The following is a 14,977-nucleotide window of genomic DNA, read 5'->3' on the forward strand; positions in this document are numbered from 1 at the left end:
AGAATGGTGTCACTTGCCCAATAATTCATTGTATTATACATCAGGGAGCTTTATGTGGAAAATCAGTCAAGGAAGATCAAGTTTTCCAAACCGTGATTAAGATTATAAATATGATTAGAGGTGGAAATCGATCTCTTTTACACAGGCAACTTAAGCAGTTTTTAGTGGAAACAGAGGCTGAGTATGGAGACTTGCTAATGTACAACCATGTAAGGTGGCTGAGTGCAGGAAAGTGCATGGAACGATTTTTTGCCATAAGAAAGGAAATCCCTGCATTCCTCAACGAATACGTTTCATCTGACACAACTGAACTGGAAGAGAAGTTTAAGGATCCAGAATTAGCTCTTATAACAGATCTGACTAATCATCTTAATATGTTAAACTTGAGTCTTCAAGGAAGAAACCAGACGGTTTCATATTTGATCGGAATGATAAACGGATTCCGGAATAAGCTGAACGTGTTTAAACGTGCTTTGGAAAAGAACAACCTGACACACTTCCCTAGCTGTCTGCAAATAGCAGAAGAATTCAACGGTGAGGAAAATATTGAGTTTTCATCCTGCATTTCACAAATTGAACAAGTTATTGATGAATTCAATACAAGATTTGAAGAAATTGAAAGTCTCAAAAGCAGTGTACTACTTTATAATAACCCTCTTGGAGCAACCATTGATGATCAACCACCCAACTTACAGCTTGAGTTATGTGATCTTCAAGCAGACATGTTCTTAATCACCAGACAAGATAAGGGACCTGAATTTTTCAAATTACTGTCAAAGGAGAAATTCCCAAACCTGCGAGATTTTGGACTGAAAATGAAGTCAATGTTCGGAAGCACATATACATGTGAAAGTGCCTTTTCCTCCATGAAATACATAAAAAACAAAAACAGAAGCAACCTTACCGATTCTTCCTTACGTCATCTTATGAGACTGTCTACAACTGAACTGGAGGTGGACATTTCTTCATTGGTGGATGAAGCCGATCGACCACAGTCCTCACACTAATTGGATACATCTTTTTCGTTGCTTTTGCAATGTTTGTCTTGATTATTGAAAAGTGTTATCAATAAATTTTCCGTTTATAAAAAATGTAGTTGTTGAGCAATAAAAGAAATAATACTCTTTTTTGTTTTAATTATTTTTATACCTCACTTTATTTTGTTATTACTTGTAACAAAATTATTATATGGCCCGCGACAACATCAAAGGTTTTAGTTTTGGCCCTTGAGGCATTGCAAGTTGGACACCCCTGCTAGACCATTCTCATATCCTTGACCAGACGGGTTTAGTAAACACCTGAGTATTCTCGAACAATCGCGAACAATTTGTAGTCCCAAAATGTCATTAAAGAATAGATACATCCTATACTAAAATCACAATAAAAATGCACTAGAGATAAACAAACCAAGACACGTTTAATATTACGAGGAACACTCACGAAGAATACACAACACTTGAAGGACATAACTAAGATGAAAATAGTATGCTTTGTAGAATATCACAAGATAAGATTCTACTATACCACAATAACCTTGAGTTGGTACTGTATAACCCAATAGACGTCTATCGAAATGTAGCAAAAGCTAAAATCACCTCAACTATCCAACCTTTCAAGACTAGATAATAAGAATGTTCTTGAATAAATGCTCATTCCTCTTCGATAGGAAGAGAACCAGACCATTTCACAGCAGTGTCCTGTTTGTATCCGTAGTGCACGTTCTTATTATGCGCTCTGGATCAGACCAGAAAAATATTCCGAGTCAGACCACTACAACCAAAGAAAAGAAAAGCTGGTTGGTTTTCTTCTCTAGAATAACTTACTCCAAATGAGCTTCTTCTACAAAAAAAAAGACAACAAAGAAGATGACTTGGCAAAGCCCTGATAGCAAAACCAAAAATAATGTTGACAAATAATTAGCAACAAAAGAGCAATCGTTGAGTGGGAATATAAGTACGACACGTTATAATTGAATGATTATAGACGGCATACATCTGCATGCGTTTGTTACCGCCCCCGTTTTTACATGCATATGTATTTGTCTGCTATCTTCACTACTTTTATGTATGTTGTTCAATATTGGTTTGATCTTATGGATCTTTAGCATCTTTGACAACCAGACATTGTTCTAACTCTGGTTTTTATTTGTAGCATTTAGTGACTTGTAACCGTTGACCTGAAGATGCTCTGCATACTTTAGAGAGCGAAACCGGTCGTCGGAAGTTACAATAAATGATTGAGAGTACGTCTGTCTTCTACTTCATTTTAAAGAGAAATCGTTCAAGATGTGACTCTCCTAAACAAATTTACTAATAAATTCGGTCCTAAATTACCAAATTTGGCCTAAACAAATTCACCGAATGGTACTCGCTAAAGTTAGAGTGTATCTAGACGGCCGCATATGAAATGCCTCCCGAAATAGGATTTCTTACCTGCCGCTAAAATGGTCACATACGAATTGCCTCCCAAGATTTAAATAAATTACATGGTTCTAATCTTTATGTGAAGGTGAGACGTTGCCGCATCTTCGTCTCTCTGTAAATTTTTGTCAAAATTGGTATTTTGTTATTTAATTTATTTTATTTTCAACCTTTATGTATTAACCATTATTGACACTAGGCGGTATTTATAAAATAACGTATATAAATAGTTTTATAACCATTATCATATAATATATTTTATTATAACCATTATTTTTTATAATTAATAATCTAACAAAAAATATAAAAACATATTAAGTATTTTATAGATTTATTAAAAATAACATAACAAAAAAACTTATTTGGAAAATAATACAAAATGTGTATAGAAATATAAAATTACAATAGTACATTGTTTACCGGGTAGGAAAAGCTTAACATTCCTGGACGACTGTGAAGATTGCTAAGTCGAGGCGCAAGCCGAGACTTAGCAACACAGAGTCCAGGAATGTGGCTTTTCCTACGAGGTAAACATACTATTTTTCCGCAAATCGTTTAAAATTCGACAGATATTGATTGATTTAAAAAAACGCGATAATTTTATTCCCAAATAAATGGTGCTTTGAAATTCCTAATAAAATTACTTGGGTTACTATGGAAACGTATTGAGGTTGAATTGTCAAACTTGACGCTTATAAATTTAATTGCTGGTGTTCTCAAAAGTAAAATGGTAAGTGATGATGAAATTTCCATTCCTGGGACTCCTCCAGAGCTGGTTGAGGCAGTGAATACTGCTTCATTAGAATTATTGCCAAAGAAATCAAGAGAAAAGTACGAAAATGCATACAGACGTTTTATGGATGACCGCATGAGTAAAAATACGAGTTCTTTCTCAGAAAATGTTGTAATGGCATACTTCCTAGACCTTTGTTTAAAGATGAAATCTTCAACATTATGGGCCAATTATTCAATGCTGAAGTCAACCCTTGCACTTAAACACAATGTAGATATATCTACATACTCAAAACTTCGTTCTTTATTGAAACGGCAAGCTCAAGGTTATAGGGCAAAGAAATCTAAGATTTTAACGAAGGAAGAAATTGAAAAATTTATCCAGGAAGCTCCAGATAAAGAAAATTTAATGTTTAAGGTAATTTACAAGGTTTTAATAGCAATGTGTTTTCTATCATTTATGTAGAACACTAACAACTGTACGGAAATATCATTTCCTTACAGTAAGGAAATGACATTTCCTTACAGTAAGGAAGTCCTGACTTTTTCTTCAAGAAATTTTGACAGGAATGTCAAAATTTCCTGGCGATTTGCGGAAAAATATTTTTCCTAAATTTATATGATACTACTTTGTCAAATTCTAATCTATTTATTTTACATTCTCTTAATTCTAAAATTTTTTCATTTAGAAAATTTATTTTGGCTGTACTTTCCGCAACAATTTTTTTTTTGGTGTCGAAACAGAATTCATTTTAATGTAGGTATTTATTTGAAATTGTAAAATTACATCAATAAAATTATTAATGTTAGGATGAGGGCAGTAGAAAGAAGAATTATACTTGGAATGAAAACTTTCGCATGGGTTTGTGGTTTTTTGTAAGGATGAACAGTGCTCAGCCCAAAGATGTGGAGGAAATGTCGAATTTTCAGATATGTAATGATCAACAAGATAATCACAAAACTGGGTGACTCTTTCATCGACTGGTTTAATTTCTGCCAAATCTATATCAAAAAAATCGCTACCATCTTTAGGATGTAAGAATGAAAGACCAAAAATATAAATAAGGAAATGCGTAATTTCGGTGTCAACACCTTCTTTCTGGTATTCTGGAGCTAATCCCAGTGCTTGAACCTTTCTATACCATGCCTGACCCAAATGAAAACGACATCCATGAAGATCTGCTTCAGGAAATCCCATACGAATACCATTATGAATGGAAATTTCAAAGTTTGAAGTTATTACTTTAGGGGATACATGACAATTAATTTTAAAACATTCTTCTATGATATATTTAAAAGCGAGGTAATATGAAGAATATGAAGATGATATTTTATCTTGAAGTAGACAAAAGACAAGAGGAATATAATGTCCATTTTTCAAGCCATGTATACTAAACAATTGAGTGAAAAAAACGAGGACAGTATTCAAAAGTTCCGTCAACATATCAATTGGAAACAGTCAAAAGAAAACGAATATTTGAAAAACATGTTAATATAACAATATGATTATGTTTGTCATTTTTAATTATAAAATTTTCATTTCTATTTGTAATAATAGAAGATGCATCGAGAGCTTTATGAAATTCAGATATATTTTTGGGAAGTTTAATAATTAAAGAATTTGTGGTTCTAGCATAATATAAATTTTGTCTCACCCTATTGATATCATTGATAGTAAATGTCTCTATATTTGTCTTCTTAAGTTCTTTACAGATGAGCTTCATTGGTTTTTCGCTGATATCTTCCACGGCTGCTCTTTTTATTGGATTGCTTACGGCTTTTCTATTCTAAACTTCGGCAGACAACTTCTCGTGGTTATGATCTAATATTGATCCAATTATCGTATTTTCATATCCTAGTGTTTTCACAAAAATGCTTTGCAGGTTTTTTTAGTACATGTCTACCGTTTTACTGTATCTTTGTCCAACATTTAAAAAGATTAAGGTAAAAGTACATATTCATGGAATCGTTAAGAAGAGACTAGAATCGCAATTGGAATTACCCAGAAAATACCCAGAGAATATAAACAAACAAAAAGATTAAGGTAAAAGTACCTATTTATGGAATTATAAAATGGAATTATAAATATGGAAGAGATTAGAATCGGAATTGGAATTACCCAGAAAAGCTGGATATTAGATTGTCGGGTAACAACTTTCTTTTCTAAAAAGAAATATGTATGTCGTACTGTGAAATATTTATGTGAAACAAATTGTATGTAGGTACACTGCAATAAGAATTAGAAAAATCAAAATAAATAGATACTACCTATTTAAATTATGATTTGGCAACATTCTGTCATTATACAGAGATTAAATAGACAAAATATCAGCCTAAATGATTAACGAAACGGAGGCATTTCGATTGTACCTGGAAGGCATTTCATGTATGAAAATATTTACCTGAAAAAGTGGGAGGCATTTCGATAACGCCGATCTAGACAAGGTAAGTCTTTTGTCACATCCAAGAATTATGCCGGGTCTTTCCAATGTTCCATTGAATCGAATTATTGAGGACTCAAAGGGTCGTTTTTCAAATTAAGTCATTCGCTGCCAGTAGGTGCGAAAATTTTTGAAAAAAGCTAGCAAAGTAGTACACAGGTTCACATTGGTCGTAGGAAAAAATCTTTATCAAAGAGGCTTACAGGGACAGAAATTAATGTTTCTAATAGTGTTTAAAACTGTGTAGCTATTACCTTAACTTCTTAAGTTATTATTTCAGATCAATCTTAATCCCAAATGCATAAGATATCTTATACATTTTGACATAAGGTATCTTACGTTAACATGATTATGGTAGAAAACGAGATGACAAATCGCCAAAGAAGAATAGTTCCAAATAATCTCCCATGTAAAATACCAAACCTCTGCTGTAAGGTACCAAAGATTTAAGAGGAAAAATTGGGAAAACAATTTGAAAAATCATGGAAAGTTTAACTTCTAAACTCAGACAATTCAAGAGATTTATCAGGCACCGGATATACAAACAGTATAAGTGATCTAAGATCATGTGTAGTTTTAACCAGTCAACAAATTTGAACAGCAAATGATACGCTTGCCTTTTTACTAAGAAAAAGCGGGTGTGGAATATATGCCTTGCTGGCGTGAAACGGCGAGACTATTGCTTAGCAAAGATTACAGAGAATTGGTGAGATGGTGCCAGTAGCTTACCATAAGATTATAAGCTTCTTTGACAAAATTTTCCTCTCTGTATAATATGTTAAACTTAGTAAACTACTTTAAATTTTATTGTTAGATGGAAGCAATTTATGGTATTACTTATTACACCAATAGTTTAGTCATTCTTTCTAGGAATCTGTTTTTGAGATTCTCCTTCCACTTGATTTGTATTCTGCGTTTATGTCTGTAATAGAGTTTAGCTGAATTTAGCTGTCTTTTCTGCGAAAGTAACTTAAGCAATGTTCCCATGGTCTCCGACCATGGGCACATAAAAGAGGAAGAAGAAGATGAGATGGAGCGAGACTTCAAAAAGCATGACAGATCCAGATAGATGACAACAGCGCTGGATAGAAACCAGTGGAAAAAAGAAGGGGAGGCCTATGTCCAAAGATAGATAGACTAAGGCTTGAAGATAGATAAAATAGAACTTATGCAATAAGAAATATTAGTAATAGACTTTACTTGCTTACTAATTTAATATTGCGCACAGTAAGCAATGTAAATCAATACATTTTCATAAGCGCAGAAGTTTTGATATAAATTTACTTAACATCAAAATTTTACATAACAAAAATATTTTTGAGGGACCGTTCAATAGAATTTATACTGATTTTAATCCCTGTTAAGATTCAATGGCCCAAAATTATTAATTCGGAGTTCAAACTTTTCAAATATTTGAAATAAATTTAAAAAATCGTATCAACTTACCAAAAATATATAAACGCCTTTTAAAAGCTAGTAAAGCGCCTACCTGCAAAAGAAAAAAGAACAATTCAAATTTTCTATAATTTTTAATAAGCAACTTCGATGCTCCGCTTGACTTGATCAGTTTTATATTTCAAGTTTGCTACTTTCTGGAAATAAATGCTCCGTCAATAAAAATTCCTTTAAGCAATTTTAGCAAAGTTCCTTTCAGAAAATTTCGCTGGGACCCCACCCTACCCTTCCGATAGAAGCAAGCGAAAAAGAAGAAAAATTCTTAATCGACTTATTCCCAAGCCCTGTACACTTTTAAAAGGACCTTAGCGAAATTCGATATAATTAATTTTCCAATCTTGTATAATTTTTCGGAGAAAAAGGGATGCAGATCTAATTAATGAAATCCACTTGCCAAAAAAGAGACAGGGTAGGCCTAACCTAATTTTTAATTGAAGAGTTTTATTAGTCATTTCCCTTAGATTTTATGTCTCATAAAAACATGTCTAATCAGCATTATAAAGGCAAATGACGCTTCTCTTATTAAGCCGGAACTTAAAAGACGACGTGACGAAGAAACATTAAGAATAAGCATTAAAAAGAGCTGCTTCAAAATGTGCGTTTGTTGCATGCTTTTTTTATATTTTTGAGAAAACTAAATATACTTTAAAATAAATCCTTAATTGTCAACCTTTCAACTTCGAAAGCAAAAACCGTTGTCAGCAGGTCGTGTTATATTATAATACTATAGTATAATACTATTTATTTTTACAAAAGACTGATATATTTTGTACACACTTGAACAAATAAATGAATTAAAGAGAAAAGTACTTTAAAAGTATGTAAAGTATTGAATATATTATAATATAATCTTCCTTTCGGGAAGAATACCAAGTTCCATCTTTGAAGTTCAACAACACCAAAAATCCATGCATATAATTGCTCCCCAAAATAAAATTGTAAGGAACAGAGGGTATGACAAAAAATGGCAAAAACCATCAGTCTCTATTGGAAGATCAAAGGTATCAACAACTGATTTCTGGGAACCATCTGCTAAACAGACATGTTTACAGGACGTAGAATTATATTTAATTCCTTGAGAATCCAAAAAATTAACTCCAGCGGCACCTACAACGTATGTAGCACAACCACTGTCCAAAAGAACTACAAAGTTTTTAGAAAGAATGGAAATACTAACATGAGTACGACTGTCAAAATTTTTCTGTTCAAAAATTGGGTTAGAATAGTTCGGGAAGGTTGGTCGGTCTTAGTTCTACTCAAAGTGCAACTGCCGACTGGCTGCACAACTTTTAGTTTTTTGTACAATTACGACAAGAAGATGTAGTCACACCTTGATGACCACAACGAGAACAGGATATTCCTTTGCTCCTACAATCACGAGAGACATGACCGGGCTTATTACAATTATTATTCCAACAAAGTTTTCTTGGATTTCTGAAAGGTTGGTATTAATGGCAAGTAATAATATTAGTGACGATAAATGATGTTTTATAATATAATGAAACAATATAGTGCATCTCTGCATTAAACCAATGACTTTTCCGTGACGTTCCTTATGTTTGCATATGTCTATCTACAAGTGCTATGATACTTAACGTTCCAGTTCAAAAGGCGAGAGACACTTCGCAAGTCTTACAAGTAACAATATTTATGTAACAATATTTTAACTTGTGAAACGCTAAGAGCTGAAATAAACTTTAAGCAAACAGGTAGGAAAATCTAATTTTCACCTCTCATCATTTAGACTCTCCGAAGCAACGTTAACATCGAACACATCTCACAGATAGCCGGTGCCGGCGGGAGAACGGGACCGCCAGTTCCCAAATGAATGAAAAACTTTTCTCTCAGAAGATTAAGCCAAAAATTCAATTTATACGCCAATATGCAGGTCACTTAAAAGTTCCTCGCATCAAGCAAAGTCCACGAGTATCTCTGGATCTAGACAAAGTAATCGAGCAGTCTTGAATAAACTGAATTAAAGATGGTAAGATCGAGCCATTCTCTCATGGAATTCTAAACAGTATTGATTCCTATATATGTCCAGTAGCGTATCCATACAGATAACATTATGTATGCCGTTGCGCAATATATATATAAACCATTAAAATAATAAATGGATTTCAGGAGAAATTTACGTGATAGAAATGTATTATTATTTATAACTGTAATAACTTGACATGCTACAAGGTTTCGTCAGATGTTAAGGTACAATTTACGATTAGCTAATAAATATTTACTATAATTATACAGAGTTCATCAAAAGTCTGGGAACTCCTAATTATCTCATTAATGTGTAGCGTTTTAATTTTCTTTGATATAAAATGTTGGTCTGGTCTGTACAAAGCCGCAGATGGAAAGATCCTTAGAGTTTTATATCGTTAACTAGCGTATGTTTAGTCTAGTTGGAAAAATATGTATATTTACGCCTGATAACCATTTTTCCTTCAAGTATATGGATAGTTTTTATTGCCTGGCCTAGACTACACCTTTTTTGAAATCTCCCCCTGTAATTAAAAACGCCTGGATGTAATCATGATGGACCGCAATCCTTTCTTTTAAGTAGCGGCTAGGGATGTTCCTAATCCTCTTCGATTACTAGTTGAACCTATAAATAGTAAAACACTCAAGATTTTAAGACATTTCTCAGTTTGTCGTCGAGAAGGCTGCTGGTAAATTTAAAATGTTTTGAGCAGTGAAAAACCCCACGCTGTGGTAAGTCCCGGTTATTTTTCTAATTAATATTACACTATTAGAGGGTTTTTTGCACGGCTGGACTTTTTGTTGTTTTTCTTTTGTCAAACTGTTAGCTAATTGTTATTTGACCGGTATTTCTCTATTAGTCATATCCATACTGTCCAGACACCCCAATAAAGGTCCTTACTCTGAGCGACGAGGTGTTCGTATTTTCCTGGTATACGATCGGATGATTACGAGCTGAAGTCACCCCTTGTTCCACATAAAGATAATGATCTTTATGCTCTGCTTTTCACTTTCACTCAAACTAGTTTAAAAGGCTGTGTCCTCTTTAATGTTATAGGTTACCCAGTAGTATCGAGTAGATGGATTGCCTCAATATTTTCGTGCCTATGAACGACTTCCTACCATCTTCTTGATGGTTATATCGACAGTTTATATTTCAAGCTCCTTATAGAGGTCAATGTTGGCCACGTACCAAGGAACATCTAAACGTTTCCTAGTATTTTGTTTTGGAATCTTTGTATTATTGTTATATTGCTTGGTTTAGCACACACCTATAGTGGGCATCCAAAAGTTAATACAGATACCAAACCAATATTTGTTTGTAAAGTAGTCATATATTATGGATGGACAGAGTACTGTTTCTTTCAACTAGCCAGGCATTTTTTGTGCAACTTTATACAACTACATTTTTTTACACTAAAGTGAAACTGTATCTGGTCGATTCTTGAGTGCTTATTCCTTAACCCGAATTAATGTGTCCGAATCAGATTTTTGCTTCAATAATTGGTTTAGTTCTCTTAAAAAAAAGTTTCTCAAACAACTGCTATGCCACAGGGAGCAGAGATGTCAGTCTGTATGACGAAACCTCATGTACCCGTTTTCCTGGTTTATCAATCATATCGACTTCAGCCATTTTCCATATCATTGGTACATATTTTAGTCTGAATACAGCATTAATTAGGGTTGTTTAACGATAGCTCTTCGGTAAATAGTTTTCAGTAGCTCACCCGTAACTGAATCATAGCCCGGAGCTTTCCCAGATATTTTCCTTTATTTCAATATGGTCCAACCCAGATAATAACTATTTTTTTGTAGAAGGTCTTTTGGACTTGGATGTTTTAATCTTCGTATTTTGCGTATTTTTAAGATTAAAATGTTTGTCTCGGCCAAATATTTTGATCGTTTAAAAAGTTGAATGCGTATAATTGAATCAGTAACATATTAAAAAACTCATAATGAATAATTTACCTAGCCTCACATACAATTATGTAAATCTTCTTAAGCAAACATACATTAATTAAATAAAAAAAAGTAATTACTCCAACAAAGAGAGGATTATTTTTTATAGCTTAGGTACGAATTATGTACTGAAGCGATTATCCTACTGACTGCGCCAATTCGGCGCCCCTGTTCTTTAAGAGCGAACTGGAAAAGAGAGAAGAGAGAAAGGCTTACACTGAAAATCCTCACATTATGGCCGACTTACCTGCCCTACGCACGCTCCTCCACGACCCTGTAATATTGCCTTCGGCAAATTTGTTTGCTCTCACTACGTATTTACTCTTGAAATCAAACAAAAGTTGGTCACCGGCTTACCAAGGCCGCCGCCAACAGTTCGCTAGTGCGCACACACACATGCCGGAAAGTTTCGGCTTTTATATCGTGTTTGTTCTTCAAATTCGAATGCGGTATTTGCCTAAGTGAAAGAGACAATAAAACTACTGGGAAGCGCTTATTACCATTAAGGATCCGGATGAGGTCTGCTGGATTCTGATACACTTAGTCTCGGCTGGGAGTTTTTGGAGTAGAGCGAATACATTTGCTTCGAACGGATATGGTTATGGTTATTTCCAAGTACCTAATGCCTTTTGATAATATCAGCTACAATCCAAATTAATATGCTTTCGCTATTGTCGAGAAATAGGAATGTGCTTCGGTGTTAATACCAGAGTAAGTATTTTTCCAAATAGAAATGAAGAGCTTATTGCAACATAATGGTAAGCCACAATTCTACAGAATTCTCTTTTATTGCATTATGTATTTAAAGAAACCTATGTTAAGCCATATAAAAATTATTTGGTGATGACTGCAGTAGATGGCGGAGTTATTGCTGTATCGTGTTTATACAATCGCCCATTTCTGTTCACTTTTTCGCGTAAAACGTGGTAAGCCACATTAAAATGGCGTCGACATCACGTGCACCTGCTGAATTAAGAGCGGTTTTAAGCGAAAATAGCAGTTTAAATGTCAATTTTATTGATGATAGGGATGACAGTGTAGCAGACAAAGACTATAAGCCCAGTGGCGATGATTTTCCGTCTCAATCTAGTGAGGTAAGCTTTATTTTCTGATTTTTTGGCTTACCATGTTTTTTTGAAATTTTTGAAATATTCGCCAATTCTAGAGTGTACTACAGTCTCTTTTTGTTGTTCTAGGATGAATTGCAGGAACCAATACCCAGACTTTTTAAAGATAAGGAGGTTAATCCAGAGAAGAAAAAACCAACAAGATGGAGACAACGAAATGAGGAAAACTATGATCGAAATGAAAGAAAAAGAAGCCGTAATCGTAATTCGGGACAGCAGTATACTTCTAAGAAAACCAAGACGATTATTAGTTCACGTGAAATTGGCGAAGAAAATTCCGTTTTACGGAAAGGCAGACCTGCAATAATAGAGTTGTCAAACATTCCCAAGAAATATAACGAACCTCTGAAAATTGTGAAAAATAAACTGGACAATATAAAAAGTTTGTTACCTTATATCCCGCCAGTCTACCACACTTTTTATAATCAGTTAAACGCAGCTTCTGAAGTTAATGAAGAAGTGGAAATTGTAGAAACATAACTTAGTTGATTTTTTTGTATTGCGATTTTTTAAATTTAAGAACATGTTAAGCCACATATTTTTTTAATAAACTTATTTTTTTAATATAAATATGTGTCTTTTTTGTGAAATAATAAATGTACATGTATTTTAATAACTAATATAACTAACTAACAAGCGTCCAGGTTTTTACATTTAAACCAATATTTTTTAGATTTTTTTAAAACTTTAAACATTGATATCTCGGTTTTATTATTTTGTGGCTTACCATTATGTTGCAATAAGCTCTTCAAATATCTACACGTATATTATGTAGTATTAAAGAATTAAAGAATAAATGTGGATAGGATTACAGGTATTACTTACTGGTACAATCATCCGAGAAACAAGTACCGCCATTTCGGATATAATTGCGCGTCATTGAAAGTAGAAAATACTTGTAGTAGACTAATACGTGTTAAATTAAGTAAAGAATAGTTCAAGAATTTACGACTGTTTTGGATTAGCGCTAGATACTCGACAGACAATCTATGTACTGGATCAGTAATCAGTACACTCTACTGAACAGCAGGAAGCAGGATTTTGCGCGGAAATGTTTGTTTGTCTAGCAGTTCTACCTTTTTGTACAAGATTACAGACAATTTCATGTTAAGAGTAAAGGAGCAAATATTTTACGGCTATCCCTCCTTTTTCTGTCTTTACACGGCAAATTACGTGTAGTAAAATTACAGTGGCGGCTAGTCAGGGTCGGCAGTGTCGACCCACACATTTATGGACACATTATAGATTTTTTTAAATATTTAATTTAATCAGAGTTGATCATATTCGTTTCTGTGAAATAAAAAAATATCTGTGAGATAATAAAGACTAAATTTTGTGCATTGTTTTTAAAAGAATTCGATCGATCCCATACGTTAAGTGATCCCTGTGCGCTGTGCGTAAGAGACTTTTCAAAAATGATCCTATAGCCATGCACCCGATTGCGATTGTGTGTTGTGTGTTTTCAGCAAGCCGTCCCCAGATTTAAGATTTGATTGTAATAAGAAGCTATGAAATATTAGCCGATAGGCAACCAATTATACATTTCCCGTATTTATTTGAATGGCAAGTACGGCAGAAACCAATCTGCCGAGCGGTGATCTGCAAACGGTAGCAAGGCACGTACCTAAGCGCGCCCGGGATAAAATTATGAAATAGGTAAGTAGGTAGTTTTACGTCGTTTAATGATTGATATTGTAGTTTTTTTAAGTTGTTAGGAATTACCATTTAGGTGACAGGATGAATCGGAGGATTCGTTACATCAAGTTAATTATAGAGAACAAATAAAATTGTTTAACAAATTTTCTAATTTACTTTCTGACTCGAAGACATTTAGCGGCGTACCTAATACAGCACAGAATGAAAGAATCAATTAGTAGTTACATTTTGATGCTTTTCGGTAGAAGTAGACGAAACTACTGATAGAGGTAACATGTCATTCACAAGTATCAATTGTTCTTCGACACGCGTTACGTCTAATATTTATGAGAGGTTTTTAGGTTTTCAGACGTGAGTAGAAGCCATAAGACAGAATATATTTTTGGTGTTTTAAAGGACATATTAAAATTTTTTGATATTAAAAATAAATTGGTAAGGCAAATTTATGAGGGAGCTGCCTTGATGTCCGTTGAATTGTATGGTCTCCAGGAAAAAGTTAAAACTACTGCACCAGGCAAAACTATTATTTACTCACTGACCTCTTTGACGACTCAAAATTTAAAAGTTACGCCAAAAAATTTTCAAAATATCTATTATTATTCATTAAAAATTATCCATCATTCTTTAATCAAATAAAATAAGAAAATGGATTAACAGGTTTATATGCTGATCCAAATATTTTCGTAAGGTGGGATAAGTTACAAAATATATATAATTTTATATACTACAATTCATTAGGTACAACAAACTGTTCCCGAAATTAATAAATTATTGTGCTCAAATGTGGGCAAATTCTGGCTCAAATGAACGGGATTTCTCTTGTCTCAAAAGAGTCAAAACGTATTGTCGAAACACCATGAAACAAGAAAGAATGTCAAACTTGTCTCAAATTTAAAATGTCAATAAAAAAAACTTTTTAAATCTCTCCAAAACAATAATAAATTAATTTATAAACAGGTTTAGGTTCTAAATTTATAGGAAAACCAAAAAAACAAAAAAAAAATAAAAAAACAAAAATCAAAAATCTCCTATGAAATTGAAGCCTTTTAATTAGATAGCATACCTATCTGAGGAGACAAAACCTTGCCGACTCTGTCTCTAAAGCCACGAGCTGCCACTGGCTAAAATTCTCACTGGTATGGATATGTAAACACTACTTGACAATGTCATGATTAACTTTAAAGAGATGGTTTTTTAATGTTCTTGG

At 33.5% G+C, this 14,977-nt stretch overlaps 2 protein-coding genes across 3 annotated transcripts in view; one reads left to right on the forward strand and one right to left on the reverse strand.

The window, feature by feature from the left end:
* LOC126892555 (irregular chiasm C-roughest protein-like) overlaps positions 1-14,977 on the reverse strand; it is an 821,138-nt gene that overhangs the window by 316,806 nt on the left and 489,355 nt on the right. The gene's annotated exons all lie outside the window — the stretch shown is intronic.
* On the forward strand, positions 375-1,007 carry LOC126891567 (general transcription factor II-I repeat domain-containing protein 2A-like). Its single transcript, XM_050660743.1, has one exon. It carries the CDS (start codon positions 375-377, stop codon positions 1,005-1,007), a length of 633 nt encoding a protein of 210 aa, XP_050516700.1.

Source organism: Diabrotica virgifera, chromosome 9, assembly GCF_917563875.1.
Source record: "Diabrotica virgifera virgifera chromosome 9, PGI_DIABVI_V3a".
NCBI lineage: Eukaryota > Metazoa > Arthropoda > Insecta > Coleoptera > Chrysomelidae > Diabrotica > Diabrotica virgifera.